Source organism: Bison bison, unplaced genomic scaffold (assembly GCF_000754665.1).
Source record: "Bison bison bison isolate TAMUID 2011002044 unplaced genomic scaffold, Bison_UMD1.0 scf7180017864201, whole genome shotgun sequence".
In the NCBI taxonomy this organism is placed as follows: domain Eukaryota; kingdom Metazoa; phylum Chordata; class Mammalia; order Artiodactyla; family Bovidae; genus Bison; species Bison bison.
In genome coordinates, this window is record NW_011494773.1 from 2,241,145 (window position 1) to 2,262,812 (window position 21,668).

General features: G+C 50.6%; 1 protein-coding gene across 2 annotated transcripts in view; it reads left to right on the forward strand.

The window, feature by feature from the left end:
• ADCK1 (aarF domain containing kinase 1) overlaps nucleotides 1–21,668 on the forward strand; it is a 138,173-nt gene that overhangs the window by 95,203 nt on the left and 21,302 nt on the right. For both annotated transcript variants that reach the window (XM_010844396.1, XM_010844397.1), the window contains exons 5-7: nucleotides 27–185; nucleotides 11,655–11,813; nucleotides 19,198–19,314. In XM_010844396.1, coding sequence (XP_010842698.1) covers nucleotides 27–185; nucleotides 11,655–11,813; nucleotides 19,198–19,314 — 435 coding nt within the window. The remainder of the gene's footprint in view (nucleotides 1–26; nucleotides 186–11,654; nucleotides 11,814–19,197; nucleotides 19,315–21,668) is intronic.

A 21,668-nucleotide genomic window follows, 5' to 3' on the forward strand; every position in this document is an offset into this window, starting at 1 on the left:
TGTCCTCTCTTGTCCTCTCTTGACAGATTCATGATTTGTTCCTGAGCTTTGACGACACCCCTCTGGGAGCGGCCTCCCTGGCCCAGGTCCACAAGGCCGTGCTGCGTGATGGGCGGACAGTGGCCGTGAAGGTCCAGCACCCGAAGGTGCAGGCTCAGAGCTCAAAGGACATTCTTCTGATGGAGGTGAGAGCCTTCCTCCTTCCCTCCCTTCATCCTCATTCTATGTTTCCCTGGGATCTGGGCAGTCCCAGTGAAACTGGTGGAAGGCCTATGGGCTGGAGTGTGGGCCTCTGAATCACAGAGCGGGAGAGGAGAGCTTGAAATCACAAAGATGTCATGACAGCGCTGCAACCCGGGGACCCATGGCTGGGTTGGCCGATTTTTGATTCATTCCTGGGAATTGTTTTGATTCATTCCTGGGAATTGTCTGTGGATGGTCTCAGAACACGTGGGCAACTGCTGGGGCCAAGGAAAACTTGTGGCGGGGGGTGGCATATTGTAGAGATGAGGTGACCCAAATAGGTGATTTCCTTGGGGGTAGAAAAGGCTACATCCTAATCTGGTCCATTATAACGAACGGGAGCACGTGGTCAGCCAAGGAGTTTGATCACATAGAAATGTTTATGCAGAGCGCTCCTTTGCTTCCCTGATATTTGTTCTGCACAAGCAAACGCGCATGCCCTAAAGTGGCCCTGAGACAGCTCTAGTGGATCCTATGCTTTTGGACTTTTCTAGCTCCCTGCCTCGAGCAAGGGGAAAGGGAGAGTGGCCAAGGCTTGGGCCATAGCCAGCAGCCCCAGGGGAGGTCCGCAGTCTGCTAACCCTGCCAGCATGTTCCCCTGCTTCCTTTCCCTTTCCTTGGTTCCCTGTCCTCACTTTGGACACTTAGTTTATTCTTGCAGCTCTCTGACTAAACCTGATAGGTGCATAGGACACGCGAGTGAGCGACCTGCCTCTTCATCCTCGGACAGCCCGCCCCCCCCGTTTAGTGGAGACCTGAACACAAACAGTCCTCGACTGTGAGCTCCATCTAAGGGGTGTTGGCAAGGTGCCGTGGAGCCTGGACTGATGGGGGCATCAGAGGGGCTTCATCGAGGTGCCCACGAGACTGCTAGACAGTGGAAGGGTGACCCAGCTGAAGGTCTCGAGTCTTACAGGAGCAGGGTGCACGTGGAGAGTGTCAGCTGGTTCAGATGGTTTGAGCTGGGTGTGGGTGCAGGCGAAGCTGGGAAGGTAGGCAGGATGGAACACAGAGGTCCTTGGGTTCCAGGCTCAGGTATAGGGTGGAGCACATAGTAAGTATGTATTTACTGGGGAACCGAGCAGATCTGATTTTCTCCTGCAGTCAGTGGGGAACCATTTAAGAATTTTAATCAGGGAAACATCGTGATCAGACATGCCTTAGAAATAAAAGTGTGTTAACAGTCTGGAGGATGTTTGGGGGAGGCAGGAAGACTGCAGCCAGGGAGACCAACTGAGGGGCTGCTGCACCACGCTGAGAGAGCAGTGGTGTGAACCAAGGCAGCGTCATGGGGGCGGAGGAGAGGCGTGGATTCACGGGGTGGGAGCATCAGGACTTTGTGACCAGCTTGGTTTACATGGATTGAGGGAAGCTACCAGTGTGGATCAGAATGAAAACAAATTGTATGTTTCTGGCTTCTGTGATTAAACCTGGGGGCCTTTAACCATGTGTATCAGTCTGGGTTCAGTTGGGGAAAAATAATTTGTTCTAGGCATGTCAGAGGGAGTTTAAAATAGAACATGCGGTTCACCGGGGATGGAATGGTTGAGAAGCCAAATGGGATGGTGAGATGGTCACCCAAGGCAGGAAGCCACTGCCACCCTTATAGAGGAGGGACAAGAAGAGGTGGTTCCCTGGATCCCAGGTGCTAGGGCACCTGAGGGGAGTGGGTCATGGACATAGGGTCCGTCACGTGGTATTGGAGCCACAGATGCTGTTTGAGGTGGTGGGTGTTTCACTTCCTCCTGTCCCCCCGTATGCCACTAAACCTAGCTGGAAGCTGGTTGGCAAGGGAGCCTGGGGAATGTACTTTCTTGTGAGATAAGGGGGTGGCATGGATGTCAGAACAAACGGAGTAGGTGATGGAGCGACCATGTACTATAAGACATTGCTGTCCGGATCTCTCTTGTTGTTTAGTCACTAAAGTCATGTCGGACTGTTTGCGACCCCATGGACTATATAGCCCAAAAGGCTTCTCTGTGGGATTTCCCAGGCAAGAATCCTGGAGTAGGGGATCTTCCCAACCCAGGAAGTTATTCCCGAGAATCTTTCCGAGCCCGTCATCTCCTGCTTGGCAGGCGAATTCTTTAGCACTGAGCCACCTGGGAAGCCCGTCTATAATTCAGGCTGGGAATACAGGTTTCTGGATTTATCAGCAAGGAGACTCATGGGAGCTGGATCCGGGGGAGTAGTTGAGATTGCTTAGAAAATCTGCTGCTGCTCCTGCTGCTGCTACGTCGCTTCAGTCGTGTCTGACTCTGCGTGACCCCATAGATGGCAGCCCACCAGGCTCCACCGTCACTGGGACTCTCCAGGCAAGAACACTGGAGTGGGTTGCCATTTCCTTCTCCAGTGCATGAAAGTGAAAAGTGAAAGTGAAGTCGCCCAGTCATGTCCAACTCTTAGCGACCCCATGGGCTGCAGCCTACCAGGCTCCTCCACCCATGGGATTTTCCAGGCAAGAGTACTGGAGTGGGTTGCCATTGCCTTCTCCATTAGAAAAGCTACATAGACTAAAACAAAAGGGAGAGGGCAGAGACAGAACCGTGAGGAACATCGTCATCTGGGGACTGTGCCCAGGAGGGTGAGTTCCCGAGGGAACTAAAGAGGCATGGTCAGAGGGATTAGAGGAGAACCAGGACTGAGCATCTGCATTCAGCAAAAACAGTGTCAGAAAAGAGCTCTGTCCGCTATCTAGCATCCTAACTGATGCAACTGCTAGTTTGCACATTGAACCACCTCAAAAGGGAGTGGCTTAAGACCCCAGTCGAGTACTATGCTCCTGACTGCAGTCTGCGCAGGGCATGATAGCCGCATCTCAGTTCTAAGTGGTTACAGGTGGGGAGCTGGAGGACCCACTCACATGGCTGGCAAGTGGGTTCTGGCTGTTGGCTGGGATCCCAGCTGGAGCTGTGGGTTCAGGGCCTCACGTCTTCTCCGTGGAGGCCTTTCCAAGGCCTGTGTGGGCTTCCTCGCAGCCTGGCGGCTGGGTTCTAAGAGTAAGCGTCCCAAGAGCATAAGACTGAAAGTTGATCATGGTTTCATGACCTGGGTGTGGCAGTCATGTAGATTACTTCTTCCTTCCTTTATTGGTAAGAGCGAGAGTCACAGTGGCCCCCTAGGCTTTGTTCAGTTCAGTTCAGTCGCTTAGTCGTGTCTGACTCTTTGCAACCCCATGGACTGCAGCATGCCAGGCCTCCCTGTCCCTCACCAACTCCCGGAGTTTACTCAAACTCATGTCCATTGAGTCACTGATGCCATCCAGCCATCTCATCCTCTGTCCCCTTCTCCTCTTGCCCCCAATCTTTCCCAGCATCAGGGTCTTTTCAAACGAGTCAGCTCTTTGCATTAGGTGGCCAAAGTATTGGAGTTTCAGCTTCAGCATCAGTCCTTCCAATGAACACTCAGGACTGATCTCCTTTAGGATGGACTGGTTGGATCTCCTTGCAGTCCAAGGGACTCTCCAGAGTCTTCTCCAACACCACAACATCAACACCACAAAAGCATCAGTTCTTCGGTGCTCAGCTTTCTTTATAGTCCAACTCCCACATCCATACATGACTACTGGAAAAACCATAGCCTTGACTGGATTGATCTTAGGCTTAAGGGGCAGTGGAATAGACTCTGCCTCATGATGGGGGGATGGCATGGTTCCAGACGAGCACTAGAGGGGGAGACATTGTTGCAGTCGTTTTGGAAAACAGAGTCTGTCAGAATTAATTGATATTGCCAAGTGGAATGTAAATTAGTAAAGCTCTGAAAAGAGTATGTTTGGTTTGGTGACTTAGAGTTTTTGGGGAAGAACAGGAATGATGGGGTGAGTGGGGGTGAAAGAGAATTGAGGACTCAGGGAGCGGAGACGGTTAATGGAGACTACCCTTTCCATGTTTGGCCTTGGATGGTGGGGGACAGTGAGGGTAGTGGTTAGATCTAAGCACAGGATTAGGTGGGGGTCTTGTGGAGGCTGTCACTGATGAGGAGGGGGCAGCAGAGCTGGGGGCTTAGAGATTCAGGGGAGAGCAGTAACTGATAGAGCTGGTGCAGGAGATGCCTGGAGGGACTGGGCCCCAAGGACACAGGCGGAAGCGTGAGGCTTTGGCAGACTTTGTTCTGGGGCTAGAGCTTTGTTCTTGAGGCTGGGTCCAGATGAGTGAGTGGGGCAGAGGGGGAAGGCAGGGACAGTGGGCAGCTGAGTTGTACCAGCCTGATAGCGTCTATTTTTTCCTCTGAAGTGGGAGGTAAGACCATCTGCTGAGAAGGAGAGGGTAGGAGGTGGCATGGAGGCTTGAGGGGGATGAAGGTTTGGAATCCTGCCGGGTGCACTGGAGAAGGATGCTGACCGGGACCCAGGAGCGGGGCTGCTGAGTGGCACTGGGCATCCACCTGGAAACCTGGGTTTTCTGACGCATCAGTCTGTGGTATGGAGCAGCCACAGATGGAAGCACACTGCCAGTCTTGGAGGGTCCCTGGGTGTTCCTGGAACCCCATGGCCACACCTGAGTTGGGCTGGAACCTGTCTCTGCCTGGTGGTACCAACAGGGCCCACGGGAGCTGGGAGGACAGCTGACATCTCTCCTCTGCCCAGAGCCTCTCCCCTCCCTAAGTAACGGTGGCCGTAAGGTCAACCGCAACAATAGCACTGGTGAAGATTTGGCATCCTCCTCCCTGAGATAAGCATCAGATGCTTTTCTTGAAATTACCAGCCATGTGGCCATGTGCTGAATACAGAGTAGCGGCTCCCTTGCAGTGGCTGGGGCTGGGATCTCAAGGTGGACTGGAGACCCGCACTCACCGCCTGCAGGAGAGAAGCTGGAAATGAGGCCTGAGGTCTTCCGTGGACCGCCAGCAGCAGCAGCAGCAGCGCAGAGTGGTACTGCCTACTCATTGCGCTTGGCCTCTGGTGGGAAAAGCCTTAACTTGGTCACCCTTCTCTGGTTTACAACCAAGAAGCGCCAACTGGAAAGCTCATTTTGTTTTATATCTAAAATGAGCATGACTTTTTTTTTTCAGACCTAAATTAAGCCCAGACCTACACGGTGCCTTGATTTTAGTGATGATATATGTTTGGGTGTGCTTGGTGGGAAAGAATGATTTCTGAGAGGCGTTAGGACTGTCATACCTGCCAGAAACTTGGAGATAGAGGGGAGACAAAGCCGGTTTTCTGTAGAGCCTTCTGGTGCTTCTTTTCTTGCTAATTCCAGGTGTTGTGTGCCCTCGGACTTCTCTCCCACTGCCCACTATTGTCTCTATCTCCTCTTCAGCCCTGTGTTTGGTCCCAGCCTTGTCTTGAGAGGAAGAAAATTTGGGTAAAGTAGTTCATACTAAGGGGAGAGTGGCTCATAGGCTTAACTTCTGGATATTTGCAGTTTACGAAGTGGGCTTGTAAATCCAAACACATATCTGCTGTAAGGATGGAGGTTTACAAGAGTAAAACTTTTGAGAATAAGGAGGTGGGGACTACTGGCTATATCAGTTAGAATGCTTTTAGCTGCGTGTATCAGGAAATCCAACTGACAGTGGTCAATAGTAACCTATATTATCTCACATTTCAAGACATCTACAAGTAGGGTCAGCTGTTTCAGGGTTGACTAATCCAGCACTTCACTGAGGTTTTTAAGGACCTAAGTTCTTTATGTCTTCCACTCTGCCAGCTCAGCTTCCTGGCTTGTCCTTCTAAGGTAGTGCTCCTCGTGGCTCTCAAACAGCTGCAGGGTTCCTGCCATTACCAGTGTCTTTCCTCATATTAAAGAATAGCCGTTCAGTAGAATTTCTTTCAGTACTCATTGGCCAGAAGCAGGCCTACTCGCCCAAGCCTGAAGCAGTCTTGGCAAGAGGTTTGGGACCACTGTGACTGCCTCAGACCGATTGTGATTCACCTTCTCAGGCTAAGGTCTGCCTTCCTTGAAGGACATGAAACATGCACAAAATAGAGGTTCTTTTGGCCAGGAAGATGGGGAAATGAATGGCGTGTGGGTTGGCACCCAGGAGCATGTGCCACCCTGGTGTTCTGTGTCTCCTGTGAACCTGGGCCTTCTCCTGGGGAAGGAGACAGTGCTGGGGAGAGCTGCTGACTGGTGCCAGAGAATCAGAGACCGACTCTCAGTAAATGGTGATGAAGCTGATGGTGTTGGTGACTTTGCACAAAAGAGAAAGGCACAGCCAAGGGTGTTTTCAGCTTTGTCATCATCACCTGATATTGTCCCTTTAATAGTTGGGGCAACTCTACTTCTCGATGCACGGCCAGTGACTCTTATTGATTTGAGTGGCTGTCCGGAGCCAGACTAATTGGGCCCAGAGATTGGAACAATGATTCAGCAGCACGGGGTGAACTGACAAGTCAGAGTCTATCTGTCTGCTGGCGGGCTGGCTTTGCAGCAGTCCTTGCTTGCCCACGAGAGCCGGGAGCTTACTTAGCAGGCTGGGAATCACTGCCACTCTCCTGTCTGAGAACAGGGTGGGACTCAGCTGACCTGTGAGGCAGTGTTGAGACCACCATTCCCAGGTTTCCAGAGCACTACCCTGTATCACACCCTGTTACCTCTCAAGCTTCTGAACTTGGTAATGAACGCCCTGTGCTCTATCCTGAAGAATCTAACTCCTGACCAGGCCCTTCGTGTATCACCTGTCCCCAAGGTCTGCAACATTAGGGCGGGATGCTCAGATCTGAGCACCAGAATCCCATCCACCATTGGAAGGCCTCCGGCTCATACCCAGGGTCTCTAAAAATAAAGACCTGTGACAGTTATGTTTTTGGTTTTTTTTGAACAACATTTTCAGTGCATGCTGTCTGTCATCTTGTTTCTTTTCTGAGTGTGTTGATTGAACAGTGGGTGGCTAGGTAACGTTTGTGTTGGCACAGAATCCAACAGCTGATTTTATTTTTTTAAATACATTTTTGAAAGCCCCAGAGATGTAGATCATCCCTTGGAAACTTCTCTTCACCCTGTAATTCTGTTTTCTAAACAGTCTGCACTTTAATAACTTATCTGAACAAAGATAAACCCCATGAATGGTAAGCTATTTACATCACTCTGAATTGATTTTCGATCCTTGTCGAACATCCATTTTTACCAGCTCGGATCCGTGCAGGCGTTCTGTTTAGTGTCCTGTTTTCCCGTGGACCATTATTTCTTTTATAATATATAATAAGTTGATAGCAGTAACTCGAATTTCAGTTGCATTTTACAGTTTACAAAGCCCCTTTTATGCTTTATCTCAGGCTCTCTATTGTATTGTCCTATATTGTATTGCCTGAGAAGGACTGCGTAAAGAAAGAAGTGAAAGGAAGGAAAAAAAAAGTGGGTTCAAGCCCTGCATTTGAAATTGCAAGCTGTGTGACCTTTAGAAATGCTTTAACCTCTTGGATCCAATTTCCTTCTCTGTGAAATGGGCAAGAAGAGGAAGAAATGAGAGCATGCATATCAAGTGCCTCATGGTGCGGTGCTTGTGTCTCAATAATGATAATTCCCATTTTTTTTGCTATCATATATAGCAATCACTAATTTTCAAACTTTTATGTGACTCTCAATTTTTCCATTATGCTTCTGTGTGGTCCATAATTTAGTTTTCTTCCTGGGAGCCAATAGTCCTGTAGGAAAATGATTTCATTATTCTCCCTTGAAGGAGAGAATAATCTATTCAACTATTAATTGTTGAATATACCCTGATTGATTAACAAGGCTTCAAGTGAAGTAGAATATTCTCAGACATTTCAAAACTGTGGTTCCCCCACATTCAGAGGTAATCCCTTCTTCCACCCAAATCTCTGAGGCGTACAGATGTAATCCATCTGCGTAATGCGCATGTGAGCAGATAACTATTTCTGGGGAGAAGGCAGGCCTTTTGGAATGTTCATTTATTCACTCATTCATTCACATGAATATTCAGGAAACATCTGCTGAGTGTTGAATACGTGCTAGGCACTGGTGAAAACACTGGCAGTTGGAAGAATTTTATGAGAAGATGAATTTGGGAGAAAAATCAAAAAGTCAAATTGATAACAACACCTGTTTTATTTTAGTTGATTGCATCTGTTGTCAAGAAAGAAAAACATAAAAGAATCTACTTGGGGCAGGCTCTTCAGAAGGGAACTGAGTTAAAACAGAGGATGAAATGGAATTTCGTTTTCTTTTCTCAAGCTCAGAGAAGTCCAAAGTGGCAGCAGCCCAAACTGGTTTGGATTTGGATCAGATGACTCTTTTTTTTTTTGGACCGGATGCCTCTTAACCTGACCTCAACCCTCCCTTTGAAGTTCAAGGGGTGATAAACCCCCGAATTATGTACAAAATTATGGGAGTATGTGTGTTTTCTGGGCTTCATTGCTGGCATCACATTTTCAAATCGGTGACTTCCTATAAAGGGGATGACGGCCTCTAAAACTACGAACCACTAACTTCCATGCAAACAGACCCTCTCATTTTAGAGTAACCAAGGGAGTGACTTGCCAACCACCACAGAATGGTTTGGAAACCAGTTTTATGAGTCCTGCAAAGTCCCAGGGGTTATGAATTAGTTTACTAACTTACTAGCAATTAATATCAACCAATAAAACCTTTGACTGCTTTTATGGTTGATGATATAAAGTATCAATAATAACCAATAGTATTAGTAAGGACTAATTACATAATTGATTGATAACAGAAAAATCTTTAAGGTGCCTTTCAGGGCTGTTTGGATATTAATGATAATTTGAAATTTCACAAATGACAGTGACCAGACAGTCAGCAATGAGGAGGTAGTGTGTGGCCACAGAAGCCTCATCGCCTGATGTAGATCCCACTTGGCTACATGTGGGTAGCCAAGTGTACCTGCGGCTGGTCCAGGGTCATCATCTAGAAGGTAATCAGTAAATACATTTTGGCTGAAAAAGATGAGTGAGACTCACTGTGGCTCCTTCCTTGTCCCTCCTGGATGGGAAGGTCTGGAACCTGTGCTGGAGCAAAACACACAAGGGCTTCCCAGATGGTGCTAGTGGTAAAGAACCCACCTGCCCATGCAGGAGACATAAGAGATGCGGGTTCAGTCCTTGGATTGGGAAGATCCCCTGGAGGAGGCCATGGCAACCCACTCCAGTATTCTTGCCTGGACAATCCCATGGACAGAGGAACGTGGCGGGCTACAGTCCATGGGGTTGCAAAGAGTCGGACACGACTGGAGCGACTTAGCATGCAGCATGCAAAGCACACAAGAGGCTTCTTGCTTGTAACTTGGAGCCTAGAGACTGGAGTTCAGGTGCCTCAGATGACAGCTGTGCCCTCGGCATGGGCCGGGCAGGTGCTTCTGTTTGCTGTGTACCAGCTCTGCTTCCCCTCGGGTGGCAGCCAAGGTGAGGGCACGGTGACGAGACGTGGTGCCCAGATCTGAAACAGTCAGGCCCTTGCCGTTGCCACCTCTCCGTTCTTGTTTCATGTGACACCAAAAAAAACAAAACATAAACTAAATCGATTATCATAAGGTCACAGGTCTAGCCCATGAAAGACTAGACAAGCCTTAAAAGAAATTAGACTGCAGCCAAATGTAATTAAAGAGGGTTTGAGAGAAATTGAGTATAATAACCCTGTGTGATGATTCTTACAGAATGGCGTCTGGTACATTGCCTCGGACATAGGATTTAAAAACAAAGCTGTAAATGCCTTGTAGTTAATGGCCCTGCTCTGGATTTATTTCACTGCGCCGTGTGTGCCTAATCCAGTGTTGGAATCATATCAGAGACCAGGGCAAACAAAAGCAGGAGATAAGGCTTGTGACTGGGACCCAGCAAGGCCTTCTGGGTGGAGTGGGTGGTGTTTTGGTCAGCTTTGGCTGCTGCCACAAAATACCATCGATTGGGAGGCTTAAACCACAGACACTTATTTCTCCCAGTTCTGGAGGCTGGGAAGTCCAGGCTCGAGGTGCTGGTTGATTCTGTTCCCAGGGGGAGCCTCTTCCTGGCTGTAGACAGATGGCTGCCTGCTCTCTGTGACCTTGCCTGGCAGGGAAGCGGGGAGCTTTGGTCTCTCTCTTCTTATAAGGACACTAACCTGTCATGTGGGCCTCACCTTCATGGTCTCTTCTAGGCCCAATTACTTTCCAAAGACTGCACCTCTGAACACCGTCTCCCTGAGGTTAGGGCTTGACATATGAATCTGGGGGGCTACATAAGCATTACGTTTCCTTAACAGTGGAGGAAGGTCTCTTGGTAGCAATAGGCCCACGGTTCTTGAGTTCTTGCTCCTTGTCCTTCTGCTCTGACCAGGGCCAGAGATGGGGATTCTCAGAGGACTTGGACCATAATCTATACCAAGAATCACAGATGAGAGTCTGTCAGTGGTTCTCCCCAGGCCTGACTTTGAATACCAACAGGAGGGTTTATAGGAGAGCAGGAAAGTTGCCTTCTGCCCCACTCCAGCCCAATGCTGGAACATTTCCCATGGCCCCAGCCTTACCCTTGCTTTGTCACTATAGAGCCATTGTTTGTGAACTTGTGAGACTATCTCAGATCCAGAGCTCCGGTGGTGGGGGAGCCTCAGAGCTGAGTCCGTGCCCACAGAGGGGCTGTGCTGTGCCCTGCAGATATCTCTGGGCTCTGGTTCTGTGCCAGTCATGTTTCTTTCACATCATTAAATTGACAACTGAAATGTCAGATAAGTCTTCTAAAACTCCCTCTTTCATCACATCCTGACTCAAGAATCCACAGTGGGCCCAGATCACTAGAAATCCAAGCTTTTCATCCGAGTGGACAAATCCCTTATCTCTTACTCCTCTTGTCATGTCCACCCTTGGTTTCGTATTCCGATATAATTTTTTATCATGAAATATTTTGGATGTACAAAAAGCATAAAAGATATTATAAATGCTCAGGTACCAACCACTCAGCTGAAGAAATAGATAGAATGCAGTTACAGCCGGGCCCCCTCCCAAGGCCCTTTATTGACAGGACCACGAAGCACAAATCTAGGAGCTGCAAAGCCAGTAGTTCAGTGATGTGCTTAAGAGCAAGGGTTTTGGGGCTGAGTAGACCCAGGGGGAATTCTGAATCTGGGCTTCCTTGCTGGGCACATTTAGAAAAAAATCGTATAACCTCTGAGAGCCTCAACTTTTTTCATCTGTAAAATGGGGCTGAAGAGTGTGTACCTCCTAGAGTTGCTGTGAAGACTAAATGGAGGAATAAGGTGAGTAATAGCACTTACCCAGTGCTGGGCAAGTGGGGAACACCCAGCAAAGGATGGAAGTGGTTTCTGCTGGCGGTTGTTGGGCTTTTATATCTGGGATTTGGATTACAGAGATGGGCCCCAGGGGGCCACTTTCCCACCCATCCTTATTCCAGGGGAGGCCTGGGGACTTGTCAATGCCCTGACCAGGCAGGAGGACAGGGACTAGACTGCCCTTGGTGGGAGTCATGGACTGGCTGATGGGGTGCTTGTGGGTTTCAGGTGCTTGTCCTGGCTGTGAAGCAGCTGTTTCCAGAGTTTGAGTTCATGTGGTTGGTGGATGAAGCCAAGAAGAACCTGCCTTTGGAGTTGGATTTCCTCAATGAGGGAAGGAATGCTGAGAAAGTGGCCCAAATGCTGAAGCACTTTGACTTCTTAAAGGTAAGAAGGCAGGGCCGTGGGGGCCTGGTGGTTGGGCAGAAGAGTACAGGGGAGGACTGGTCCCAGCCCTGAACATCTCCCCTTGCAGGACCCACAGCGGGTGTCTCCTTCTTGGGTGAGGGAGGATGACTGATTTGTCCCTGGTGATGCATGTTCAAGCCCTTGAAGTCTAAGTTACAAATTACCAAAGGGGACTGTTGACCTGTCAAGCAAACTGATGTCTACGGAATGGTCTACAATTGCAAGACCCTGAGCCCTCCTGAGGGCCTGTAAGCCACGGTCTCAGCCCTCCATGAATCATGGGTTGATGACACTGAGGATGATGGTAATGGTGATGATAGCTAACGTTACTGTGCTCTGACGTGTTTCCTAAAACTTTATTATATCAGCTCACTGAATACACAGGTCTGTAACACATGTCCTAGAAATCTCCACCGTTTGCAGAATGGCATAGCAGAAACCACAGGGTTTATGGGCAAAAAGGGGGTTAGGCTTACAACACTCAAAAATGTCACCAGTGATCCAGAAAATAAAAGCAGATGGGAACCTAATGAAATGCGAGCATACCTTGGCACACGTTAAATGGCTAAGAAATACAGAAGACCACAGCACACATGGCACTTTACTGGACACGGGCTTGCAGAAATGGGCGTCAGAAGATTTGCTGCTTGGGAGTTACTGTGAAGAGGTGGTAGCGGGGGTCATCTGAAATTGAACAGAAGTTGTGGGGGGCTGTGACCCATCACACACATGGCAATGTTTGTGTGCCTGCTTTGGGTGTTCCTGTTTGGATCAGCCGGATACAAGTTTTCTGCACTTCCGAGTATTTCTCATGGATAGTGCTGCACCATCAACAAATGTAAAATCTGTGTTATGATCAAATTGTTCCCTCATGTATCTATTACATTGGAACAGATTCGTGTTTTCAGGTATTTACTAGAACTGCTGACATGATAGGTGACACTTACCTTGGGAGACAACATCCGATGACGCATAGTCCCAGCTCAGTGAGAGATCCTGCTTTAAGGATTCAGAAGAAGGGGCTTCCGGGTGGAGCAGGCCAGGGAAGGCTCTGCTGAGGAGTCGGCCTTGGAGCTGGTCTTGGAGGACTGTCCTGATGTTCCCCACAGGTCCCATGGAGATTGGAACGAGACAGATCAAGCCCCTGGCACTTGCTTTTCCAACACGTTTTGTGGTGGGGCTTGGACCCATTTACCAGGGGTACCCCTTTAGTCACAGCAATGCGGGGATCAGAAGCCTCTGGTGTCTATGTGGAGAGCTTGGCTTTCAACTCTTGGAAGAGATCCATTCTCTGCTTTTCCGCTGGAGAGGCCTGGAGATTGTGGGAAGATGGGGCGCAGGGCTCTGGGTCCTAGTTCTGGAGCAAATGGTCAAGTGGGGCTCTTCCTGGGCAGGGTGTCTCAGCACGTGAACTGGAAGGTCTCCTGCTTGGGACTGAAGTGTCCAAGTGGCTTCTAAAGACATCCTGAGAAGCCGGAGGCAGTGATTTATACTTACGCTCTCCAGTTTGATTAACAGAGGTGGGGAGGGTGTGTCTACACTAGCTGCCCGAGAATCCTAAATCTTGGTCCATGGGATGAAGACCCACAACTCGGGTGATCGGTGTGGTGTCTTGAGACACTGATTTGGTGGATGGTGTAGCCACTGGCAAAGTTCAGCTCTTTGAGTGAGTCGGGTCTGGCAAGACGCTCCCGGCCTGCTTGACGGGCTGGTCCTTACACAACCCTACAAGGGAAATGCCACTGTGTGTGCAGACCTTCTTTTGGGTACAAATCCAGATGATCTGGTACCAATTCAATGAAAACTTGGCTTTCTCACACAAGTGATAATATTAACTGATAAGCGTTGTTGTCGGGTCTAAATGACTCTTCCGCTTACCTATTCCTTTTGTTTCATTCCGTTATTCCACATTTATCGAGCACTTCCTGAGCCTGTGGTTGTGCTAGGATCTGGGGGTGTGTAGATTAAGCCAGAGATGGTTGGCTCCTGCCTGAGAAGACTTCCCATTTGGTGGGGGACACACACACAGTGGGTTCTGTAGTTCAGATTGTTGGCACTATGGCAGAGACTGATCTCTGTTTCCGTGGGTGCCCAAGAGGAAGTATCTAATTCTGCCCAGATAAGGAGCTCAGTGGGGGCTTCCAAGAAGTGTTGATTGTGCAAGGGGATAGGCAGAAGTTACTGAATGTTTCTTCCGTGGCTCTGAGTACTAGGCAGACACAGGGACACGAGGTCCTTCCAAAAACCATCATCCCATTTTACAGATGGCAGTCTTAGAGGAGAAGAGCTGGGGTACAAACAGCATTTTCTGACTTCAACTCTGGTGCTCGTCTAAGGACATTCTGTTGCCTCTTACCCAGCAGGGGTGGTCCTCGGCGCCAGTACTGTGAGCCAGACAAACAGAACCATCTCCTCCACTGTTCCCATGGAAACAGCAAAATTGTCCCCTGGCTGGGGCCAACTAGCATCTGTCAGACCAAGACATGTAATAATAATAATAACACAAATTTTTGAAACGAGGATGCCAAATGGGTGAATAATTAATGTAACGATTTGACCTGCTGCTTCTCAAGCCTGCACCCCGTTCCTAAGAGAATGGTGGAATTAAGGCTCCCGAGTAATTAATTTTGCCTAAACACATAACAAGTGGGAAGCAAATTTTGCGCCACGCACCCAGTTCAGCTCTTCAAACAGGAGATAGATTGCTTTGCACACTGGCACCCCATCACAACATCTGTGCGTAATTAAGCCTCAGCGCAGAGTTTACCTCTCGGTGTGTGAGGCCTCTTCCAGTGGGTTTAATAACCTCAGCCCTGTGCTATAAATCGCCGCACCTCAGACGAGCACCGAATGCAAATGCACGTCAGGGAGACTGGGCCAAGGTGAGGGGGCAGCCAGGCCGAACGGTCAAGACCAGGGCGTTTGTGGATCTGGCATCAGAGTGTGTGGGAGGCGACAGGACAGGCAGTGAGGTCTGCGACTGACCTTGGGGACAGCTGGGCCAAGATAGAGGCAGACGCCTTAAAAACACAGGGTTTGGGACTGCAAGGGATGGGAGCGAGTCTGTATACGGGAAGGAGGGGCTTGGTGGGGGGTTGTCTCTGGAGCAGGGGCCCCTCCAGGGTTCTCTAGTGCTGGGTCAGGAACATCTCCTGGAGGAGGAGATGGCAGTCCGCTCCAGTATTCTTGCCTGGGAAGTCCATGGACAGAGGAGCCTGGTGGGTATTGCCAAGTGCATGGGGTTGCAAAGAGTTGAACACCACTGAGCAACTGAGCACACAAGGGGCCTGGGACTCTCTCGAAACTGGGGGCAAACCCTGCCAGGATGAGCATGCTTCTGGTGAAATAACTTTCTAAGGATCTCAAAGATTAAGAGGAACTGATGTCTAGTTATTAACACTGTATCCGTTAATTTTTTTTTACATGGCTAGGCTGTGTTAGACATTTTTTAAAGTACTTTATGTCTGTTTACTCGTTGGTTCCCTCTTTTTCGGCCATGGGGTGCAGCACGTGGGATCCTAGTTCCCCAACCAGGGATCGAACCCCTGAGCCCTGCATTGGAAGTGTGGCATCTTAAGCACTGGACCATCAGGGAAGTCCCTGTATATTTCCTCCTTAATCCTTACACAACCCCACAAGAGAAATGCCATTATTAACTCCATGTCAGCCTCGGGGAAGATGAGGCCCAGAGAGATGAAGTCACTCGTCCAAAGTCATACAGCTTCCTGGGAAAGGGCAGAGGCAGCCTGGCCCCAGGCTCACCTGTTAAACCACTGTGCTCTGGTCCCTCTAGAATAATTGATGGGCAGATCTGAGTTTGTGGCTCAGCTGGTAAAGAATCCACTGGCAAGGCGGGAGAACTGGGTTCGATCCCTGAGTTGGGAAGATTCCCCTGGAGAAGGGAAAGGCTACCCACTCCAGTATTCTGGCCTGGAGAATTGCAAAGGTTTCTGGGGTTGCGAAGAGTTGGAAGTGACTGAGCAACTTTCACAAAACAATCACAACAGTCTGAGTTATGCTGAGCTGTCTGTAGCATCAACTCTCAGCCTTGGTTCTGTATCAGAACCACCTGTGAAATTCTCTGTGGCTGTCGTATGGCGGCTGCTGTGCTGCTGAGCACCAGGACCTCATCCATGCCTGTAGGAAGCAGGGAACGTTGCTTTCATTGTAATTGTCATCAGCCTTTTACAGGCAAGGGAACCGCTGCTCAGAGAGATTATGCAACTTACCCAAGTCACACAGCTTGGCAGAGGCAGAGCTGGGGCTCCAGCCTGGCCATCTGACTGCAGGCCTGTGCCCTGCTCCACTGGCCTCAGGTTCGGGGAGCTCCGTGGCCCCAGATGATGCCCAGACGTGCCAGGCCTTCCTTCCCAGGTATGCTTGCCAGGCACCAGAACAAAGAGGAAGCGCAGGTCAGGGCCCGTTAATGAGGCTGAGGTCAAGGTCTTGGGCTGGAACTTTCCCTCCTCTCTGTTCTCCTTCTTGGGGTCACGATTGGCTCTCGTATGGGGGGCAGACGGGGCCTACAGGGGTGGGCCCTCCTGCTGTGAGGAGGTAGACCCCCCCCCAGACCCAGAGGTCCTCAGGGCCGGGTGTGACCCTGCCTCTGGGGTCAGCAGGCACCTTGACTGCGAGCCTCCCAGGTTGATTTTTGTTTGGGCAGGGGACAGGGTGGTTCTTATTGCCTCTTTCAAAATTTTTCTCCTTCATTTTCCCTTCTTTGATGGAAAAAGCTGAGAAAGGAATGATGGTGAAACATGAGTGTTGGGGTGAAGTGAATTTCACCTGGTGCCCCTTAACCCTCCTGCTCACGTGCTGATTTAGGGGCAAGTCGCTTGATCTTGTATCCCGTCAGGCCAAGTGTCTCCTAACTGAGCAGGAAGCACTTTTGCATTTTGCAGTCATTTCTGTGTTACATCCATCCCACGACAAACCCCTCTGCCTTGCTTTTTTTCTGGCGGGGATGGGGGTGGGTGCTGTCTCTGCTGTTTCAGAGCTAAGCAGTGCCTCCGCAGACACACATCTATTGTGAGGCTGGGTTGGCTGCATTTGGAGGGAGACCTGGGGGAAAGGCAGGGGATGGGGTCTCAGCACACTTAGAACCCTGACCAAAACCCAGGCAGTCTCCAGCCTTGGAGTTTTCTCTTTGCATCTCTGGCTCTTGCATGGCTGTTTTCCACGTTGCTCCAGGCAGGCACAGAGGGGTGTCTGACAGCGAGTCTCTAGAGCCCCAGGCACCCCACTGTCAAGCTTCGGCCCCAGGCATACCAGGGGAAAGACTTAACCCCCAAGTATGTCCCTTTTACTTGGAAGCCTCAAACAGCATCTTCCCTGGTGGCTCAGCTGGTAAAGAATCTGCCTGCAATGCGGGAGACCTGGGTTCGATCCCTGGGTTGGGAAGATCCCCTGGAGAAGGGAATGGCTACCCACTCCAGTATTCTTGCCTGCAGCATTCCATGGACAGAGGAGCCTAGCAGGCTACAGTCCATGGGATTGCAAGGAACTGGACACGACTGAGCTGCTTTCACTTTCTTTCAAACAGCAGCAGCAAACTTGTACTCGTCTTTTTAAAGAGACTTTTTAAAAAATGCCAAGCGAGACCGACTTTTAAGTTCAAAGTGACATAGGGTCCCAGATTTCTCCATTGGTCTAGATTTTTAAATGGCAAAAACCGCAGGAAAGGAGTAAACAAAATGATGCCTTGGTTTCAGTAGGAAATTTGTTCCAGAGGGTTCTCCTGTATGTACGGCCCGCTTTGTCCCCAGTACTCCTTATTGAGATGGAGCAGGAAGAGTCTCCTTCCTTTTTTTTCTTTTATTTTGGCCATGCCCAGGGCATGCAGAATCTCAGTTCCCTGACCAAGGATCAAACCTGTCCCCCCTGCATTGGGAGCCCAGACTTTTAAACACTGGACCACCAGGGAAGTCCCACAGTCTCCTTTTTAATGAGAAAAACAGAGGCATGGAGGATTTAAGTGGCTAGATTCAAACACAACAGTTGTTAGTAGAGCGGGGAGCAAAAAAAGTTTCTTGGCTCAAGCCTGCTGTCTTACTGCTATGTGAACTTTGAGAGCTGGGATGAGGGAAGAACTTATTCCCCCTAATCGCTTGAATTAGCTGCCCTTGCTTCTTTATCTGTAACTGGAATAAGCCCATGAAGTTGTTGGGGAATTGTGGCATGCTGAAAGCCTGGTCCTTCCTCCTTCCTGACATCGGTGCGACTCATAGGTGTCACTCACTCACATGGCACTCGGCAGTCCTTGGTACAGCCCAACATCTTGGCTGCTTCTAGGGAAATCTAGTATCTTTTTGGTTATTGGGTGTCCTTAGAATCAGAGGGAATTAGAGAGTATATCAGTTAGGAATGCATTTGTTTGTACATAACTGACAGCTCCATCTAGAGTGTTTTAAACAAAAAGAATGTATTTTCCTCACATAACAGGAAGACTTGCCGCAGTTGCCTGTTGATATTGTCTCAGTGGTCTGACGGTGTCAGAACTGGGATCTCTGTGATTTTCTTAGAATTTTCCTCATGGTTATAAAACAGCTGCTGCAGCTCCAGGTATCACTTCACTCTCAAGGTAGGAAGAGAAGGGTAAGAAGAGTTGCAATATTTATAAACATCCCTTTTTGTTAAGAAAGTAAAAGCCTTCCCATATCCTCTAGCAGACCTCCACTTGTGACTCACAAGCCAGAACTGTGTCACATGGCCATAACTACTGCAAGGCAGGCAGGGAAAGTATTTCGTTTTTCCTGGGGAAGAGGAGGATTGGGAATAGGTGTTGGGTTAGGCTTCAGCACACTGTCTGCCACAGAAGGCTTGCAGGGAACGGTCATGAGAAAACTCAGGACTTCCTAACTGAAAAATTTATCACCCGGTTAAAATTTATTCATTCACGTATATAATAATTACACCCATTGTACAGGTGTTGAAACTGAGGCAGAGTGTTTATATTCACATGAGGAGCCTGAAATAAGCCTGGTGAGAGAGAAATACCTTTTAACCCCAACTGTGGCTCAGATTTGAGAGGTTCCATGTACTTCCCCCTAAGCCCCACTTGTAGTGTGTGCCCTTCATTGTGTCTGGAAGGCACTGAGGAAGGCGGGGAACTTATTCTCTGGTCCCCAAGCAGGAGGGTCCCTGGGGGAGGCCTGGGGCCTTGCTGGGGGAGGAGGCGCAGCCTGCCCTTCCTTCTCGGCCTGCCTCCTGCCTTCCCTGCCCCTCTCTGCTGGGGTCTCTCTGGGCCTTCCCTCCTGTTCCCGGAAGGTGTGTGAGCTGATGTCTGGCCCACGTGCCTATCTGTAGCCCTTGCCCAGAGCCCCCAGCCTCCCAGCCCTTCCTGACCTGCGCTCTCCCACTCCAGGTCCCCCACATCTACTGGGAGCTGTCCACCAAGCGGGTGCTTCTGATGGAGTTTGTGGATGGCGGGCAGGTCAACGACAGGCACTACATGGAGCGGAACAAGATTGACGTCAACGAGGTGAGTTGAGCGCGCTCTGCTGCGGGCGGGGTCTGCCCGGTGAGGGCAGGTGTGTCCAGGGGAGGTCTCACGGCCTGGAAGCGGGGCCTGTCTTTTCTGAAGAGTTATTAAATCTCTGGAGCATGAAGCAGCCTTCCAGGTGCTCTAGGGCAGCCCTCCACCCATCTCCTGAGCCAGGCTTGGCAGCGGGCAGTGGGGTGCGGGCACGCGCTGGGCCCCTCCCACAGGCCCTGCCTGAACAGGGGATTATCACCATCTGTCTTGTGTCATCCGAGCCCCACAGCTTGCAGAAATGTGAGAACAGTGGTGCAGACTCTCAGGACTTAATCTTCCATCCTGCGGGGCCTGGACACACCTCCTGCCCTTCCTGGGTCTCCAGGTATCAGGCAGAGAGGACATAGCTGGAGCCGGTGAGTAGCCTAGAGCTGAATACAGAAGGGCTTCTGTCTCCTGCCTGCCACTCCCCGGCCTTCAGGGAGCGCTGGCTGGTGGGCTGGGGGGCCTGAACCCCATTTCCTTCTTCTTGGTGACCAGGGGGTCCCACAGATAGGGGTAGAGGGGGGGACCTTTTCACCAGAGTTCATCATTGTTTAGCCCCTACTCTGTGCGAGGGGTGTGGGTTCAGAGGGGAACCAGACACAGTTCCTTTTGTCAAGGATTTCCCAGCCCAGCATTGGAGTCGGTCACAACTGCATCCTTAGCACCATCCTTCAGGCAGCGAGGGGTGTGAGCCCGTCCCCAGGGCGCCACACGGAAAAAGTGCTCACCGCTTCCCCAGGTCGGCTTCCCCAGCTGTCTGAGTGGGGATTTTCCAGACATGTGTGTGCGTGTGTGCATGTGTGTGCGTGTGTGTGTGCATGTGTGTGTGTGTGTGTGCGCGCGCACGTCTCAGGGTGGCAGAGTTGTGGGAGCAGAGGGGTGTTGCAAGGAAGGGCAGAGGAGTGGCGAGGTTCTGCAGGGCTGCGGGCAGATGGAGCAGAACTCGGCCGTGACCCCAAGGTCCTGGGGAGTCCCTGAAGGGTGAGGGGTGCAGTGACATGCCCCACGTGGCTGGTGAGGGGAAGGAATGCAAGGGACAACCAGAGCTAGTAGAAGTAAATGCTCTTCCCTACTTTATCCAGGGCAACACACAAAGATGAGCCTAGGGTCCCCATAGGGGAACAGCCCAGGACAAAGCCACTTCTTGGCTCTGCAGATGAGCCAGGAGACGTGGCCGGAGAGTGTGCAGCTTGGGAGCCCAGGCCTCAGTGCCAGTGTGGCCTCCGTCAGCGGGGACAATGAGAGCTCCATTTGTAACGACGGTCGTGATGACCACAGGTTTGTGCACCACCGCACTTAGAACAGTGCGTGGTGTGTGCTGAGCTCTCCAGCATGGTAGCGAGATTATTGTCCTCACTCTTTGGGCTTGTCCTTTTCTCCCTTATCCCGTATCTCCTCTTACTGTTCCTGTTTGCTGAACGCCTAACACCCTGTGCCAGGCCCTTTCCTCCATAAACATCTCAGAAGGGAGGCCTGCATGCCTTCATCTTGCAGGTGAGGCATCAGAGATTCAGAGAAGGAGGGTGCGTTGCCTGAGGTCAGACAGCTCATAGAGCTAGAATTAGCTCTCTGACTCCACGTCTCTCTGACTCCAGGACTCCTCTTGTTTCATAAAAAATGAAAGTGAAATCGCTCAGTTGTGTCCGACTCTTTGAGACCCCATGGACTGTAGCCCACCAGGCTCCTCTGTCCATGGGATTCTCCAGGCAAGAATTCTGGAGTGGGTTGCCATTTCCTTCTCCAGGGAGTCTTCCCGACCCAGGGATCGAACCCAGGTCTCCCACATTGCAGGCAGATGCTTTACCCTCTGAGCTACCAGGGAAGTTCATAAAAGAAGAGGCTGCCAAGAGCATGGCTGGGAAAGGTGAGCCACAGCTGGCCTTGTCCTCCGGGGACCAGCCGTTGGCCCCTGACTTGGGAAACAGGGCTCCTGGAATGCTTCGGGGGGCCTCTTGGGCTGGCGAGGAGGCTGGAGGGGCCTCCCTACTCCCTGCCCTGCTTCACCTGGGGGCAGCTCGGCCATCGCGAGTTGCCTGTTGGGCTTTCCTGGAGAACAGTCCTGTTCCAGTTCAGACCTCTGCTTTAGAGATAGGCAGAAGCCCAGAGACAAAGGGCTCTCCTGGGGTCACTCGGCAGGAGCAGAGCTCGGGGCTTCTGACGCCTGCTGCCCTCACCGTTGGCTGGAGGGTGTCTGGGCAGTGCTCCCTGCAGAGGAGGGTGCGGTGAGACCTGCTCGCCTTCCTCTCGCACCCTTGGTTGGGATGCGGGTACATTCCTGCCTCTAGCCAGGGCTGGTTTGTCCTTTGTCCACCAGT